The 4007-nt window shown below is 35.9% G+C and overlaps 1 protein-coding gene across 1 annotated transcript; it reads right to left on the reverse strand.

Annotated features, from left to right (window-relative positions):
* Positions 1-2248: 2248 nt before the first annotated feature.
* On the reverse strand, positions 2249-3577 carry LOC141647823 (protein FAR-RED IMPAIRED RESPONSE 1-like). Its single transcript, XM_074456166.1, has 2 exons — positions 3073-3577; positions 2249-2271 (listed from the first exon to the last, which is right to left on the reverse strand). Exons 1-2 carry the CDS (start codon positions 3575-3577, stop codon positions 2249-2251), a joined length of 528 nt encoding a protein of 175 aa, XP_074312267.1.
* Between the last annotated feature and the right edge of the window lie 430 nt (positions 3578-4007).

A 4007-nucleotide genomic window follows, 5' to 3' on the forward strand; every position in this document is an offset into this window, starting at 1 on the left:
GCAGCATGGGATGAATTTATTACAAGAAACACGGTTCCACTCAGTAACTGGCAAAGAGATCTCATCTTTATTCCAATGTTATGGAAAGAACACTATTTTTGTGTCTGCATAAATTTCAAAACAGAGACCATTGAAGTACTGGACAATACAGAGTACGATGACTGGGAGGAAGCTGAGACGCACAAAATTGCAGATTTGGTGGTATGTTTTGTTGAGAGGTCTGAAATTAACATTGGAAAAAATAACTTTGTTTGTGCAAGTATCAGTAATGGTTTTGTTTAACATTGTAGGCTAATGACATGAGTGACTACCTAGAAGCAAAAAAGGTGGAAAGAGTCAAGAGATAATAGGGTTTGATGTTGCAAACATCACCTTTGATTAGCGGAAGAAGGAGATAAACAATACTGAATCTGGGAACTTCTTAATGTTTCACATGATTCGGTATGAGGGCCACTGTTGTTTTGAAGCCGACTTGAACGCGAAAGTGTATAGGCGCTACTACTTTGGGCGAAATGGCAAAGACATTGGTTTTAGCTGATATAAATCAGAAGAGGACAGAATTGATGGAAAAGGTTAAAGAGTTTGTAGAAGGCAAGGAGGAACTCTTGAAGACATTAAAACAAACGAGGAAAAACGCTGATGTTTCAAAAGAGAAGTATGGTAACGAAAGGACAAAGAGAAAGTCTGCGAGAAGGAAACAAGCTGTCAAGGAGGTAATAACAAACGAAAAAGTTACTGCAAAAGGAAAGGTCGATGGTAGTGGGAGACAGAACATTGACACAGAAATACCCATTCTTCGGAAAAGGTACAAAAAGCGATAACCTGACTTTTACATTACTTGGCTTTTATTTGGTTTTATGTGGAAAATTGAAAAAGAAAGAAAATGGTGATGAACACAAAAAACTTATATAAATTCTAACATATTTGGTTTATAGGGTCAATGATTGCCAAAAAGATGGTGAAGATGACGGAGAACCACTTATAAAGACATACAAAAGATTCAAGACTGTTGCAAATCCTAAGAATCGAGGCAGGGGAAGAGGTGTTGGTAGAGGAGGCAACTGAGACTGATTCAAGATGTATTAGAATTAGATTTTTGGCACAAAGATGTAATTACAAAAAATGGATGTAAAGCTGGTAGGACAATGAAACTAATGGTAGATTCATTTTGAATATTAATTCAAGCTGTTAAAGCTGGTAGGACAATTGAACAGCGTGAGAATATTGATGCAAAAATTTGCAAAAGTAGTTATGACACTTCTCTTTTGAATCTGACATAAGTATTGGCAATGTGTGATATTGTCTCAAGTGTGATGTGATATTTTTCTTCAGTTGGTGTGATATTGTTTCTCAACATACTATACAAATTAATAGGGATTTAAGTATTCTTTTTTTCGGTGATATTTTTTGGTTTGGAGTCTGATATTGTTGTGTAAGTAAGGTGATATTGTGTCACAGAATTTGTAAAATTCGAGAGAGAAATTGAATCCCAATATCACAGAAATGTGTGATATTGTCTCAAGTGTGATGTGATATTTTTCTTCAGTTGGTGTGATATTGTTTCTCAACATACTATACAAATTAATAGGGATTTAAGTATTCTTTTTTTCGGTGATATTTTTTGGTTTGGAGTCTGATATTGTTGTGTGAGTAAGGTGATATTGTGAGACAGAATTTTTAAAATTCGAGAGAGAAATTGAATCCCAATATCACAGAAATGTGTGATATTGTCTCAAGTGTGATGTGATATTTTTCTTCAGTTGGTGTGATATTGTTTCTCAACATACTATACAAATTAATAGGGATTTAAGTATCCTTTTTTCGGTGATATTTTTTGGTTTAGAGTCTGATATTGTCGTGAGAGTAAGGTGATATTGTGAGACAGAATTTTTAAAATTCGAGAGAGAAATTAAATCCCAATATAACAAAAATGTGTCATATTTTTTGTTATGAGATTTGATATTGTTATAGAGACAGGTTGATATTAATTAGGTGATACTTATTTTTTTAAATTGCTGCGCTATTGGTGGTCAAACACAATCAATTGGATTTTCTTTCATAAAAGTACTGTATCTCTGATATTATTTATAAGAAATAGTGATATTGTTGTTTAGTAACCGTGATATTGTTTACAATCAATTGCTTGTATCTCTGATAATGTTCCTACTTTGATAATGTATTGGGTAACAACAAAAAACTTGTCTACACGAGTAATATAGACTTCAGCAGCACGTACTCAAGCTCTCAATCAACATCCACAAGTGAAGAAGTCTGCAAAAAGCAAAACAAAGAACACAAGAAATAGTTCAGCAGTATGTTGTACATGTAAGTAACTGTGATATTGTATACAATGATGAATGATATTATTTAGACGTACAGTGATATTCTTTCACAACAAGACAAAATTGGATGATAATAAATCGTTTATATTTGTGAAACTATTTCATATCTGACATGATATTATTTAGAGTAGCATGTGATATTGTTTCTCAAAAAACACACAAATTAAAAATCAATCATAATGAAATAATGAATTTAGTTAGCAAAATCACTTACATCGATTCATTATCATCACCCGAGTGCTCGGATGTCTCAAAGAAATTGGATTAGGGCGATTCGTTTATCATGATGTGCCATTTGTTTACAATTATTGCAAAACCTTTTCGGCTTTTGTGCCTTTTCAATGGACATTTGTTTCTTAGAGGTCAACCTCTTGCCACTACCCTTGTTTTTGCATTTAACTGGTGGTAATATCTCGAACCTCATCGAACACTTAACCCCAAGAAGCATCTCTAACTCTTGTTGTTTGGTCATTGTTTCAGGGCCGGGCTTGAATTTCTGTCTAAATGCCTTGATAAATCAGTCGGTCGATTCGTGATTTTCAGCAGAGATTTTATCGAGACAGTGTTGAGTAGAACTCGACCAAACATTTGAAATCTGCACTTACTCACATCCGAGGAATCAAAATCATCGATCAACTGCCCGTGCACATCATAAAGAGGCATCTTCTTGGTGTTCTTTGTCCACCTACTCAAAAGGTACTTTGTTCGGGTATCTTCCTAACCCCTTTACCTGATAAAATCCAAATAATGTGTTTGCAGATGTATCCCTTCCTCTCAAACATCTTACATGAACATTTTGCATCAAAAGTTGTGGGATTAAATGCTACGATGTACGTAGTACGCAATATTGCATCTTCAACATCAAGAAACCTTGTAGTGGAATCCCTTGAAGAATCTCCAGCGCTACATGAATTCAAAGAAGAGACACACTGCTTTTGGAATTCATAAAAGAGTGCGTGTGTGTACACAGTGGATGCATGAATCTCAAGATGAAGCATGGTTTTGGTTACAGGTAGACAGAGATCACTGTCTCTATCAAGGGACTTTTGGGTGTATCTTTGCTGATCCATAGCACTTTGGAAGCGCAACCAAAATTCCACAAGTGTGCCGCGAGGATTCTCGAACCGCTTGAAGAAGCTGTTCATGCTCTCAGAACGTTGGGTTGTTCTGAGAAGACAACCAAGAGGAATGTCACGATAATAAGCCGGAATCCAACGTTGCCTCTTGTTAAACATATATGTTAACCATCCATTATCTTCCGATGAAACTCCTCGATCAATGCGGACCACTTCTCTTCAAAATCAAAAGGCTCAAGGTCGAAATCCCATACAATAGAATTCATACGACTTACAAAATCTGTCTCTTTGGTCACTTTATCGTGCCTACCTTTTCGAGTAATTTCGCATGATGTGCCACATGCAATAACGGTGGGCGTGATCTTAAAAACAGCCGCACTTTACAATTTTCATTGCCGGGCATTGGTCGGTAAATAAACAATTGGGTTCCTTTCCACCCATACATTCTAAGAATTTCTGAAAAACCCAAATGAAATGCTTTGGTCGTTCTCCCACCCAAAAGTGAAGCGACAAAGGTGACCGACTTCTTGTGGTGATCAACACCGATAAAAGGACAGAGTTTCATGTCATACCTATTGGTTGAATAGGT

The sequence above is a fragment of the Silene latifolia genome, chromosome 1 (genome assembly GCF_048544455.1).
Source record: "Silene latifolia isolate original U9 population chromosome 1, ASM4854445v1, whole genome shotgun sequence".
Classification (NCBI taxonomy): Eukaryota; Viridiplantae; Streptophyta; class Magnoliopsida; order Caryophyllales; family Caryophyllaceae; genus Silene; species Silene latifolia.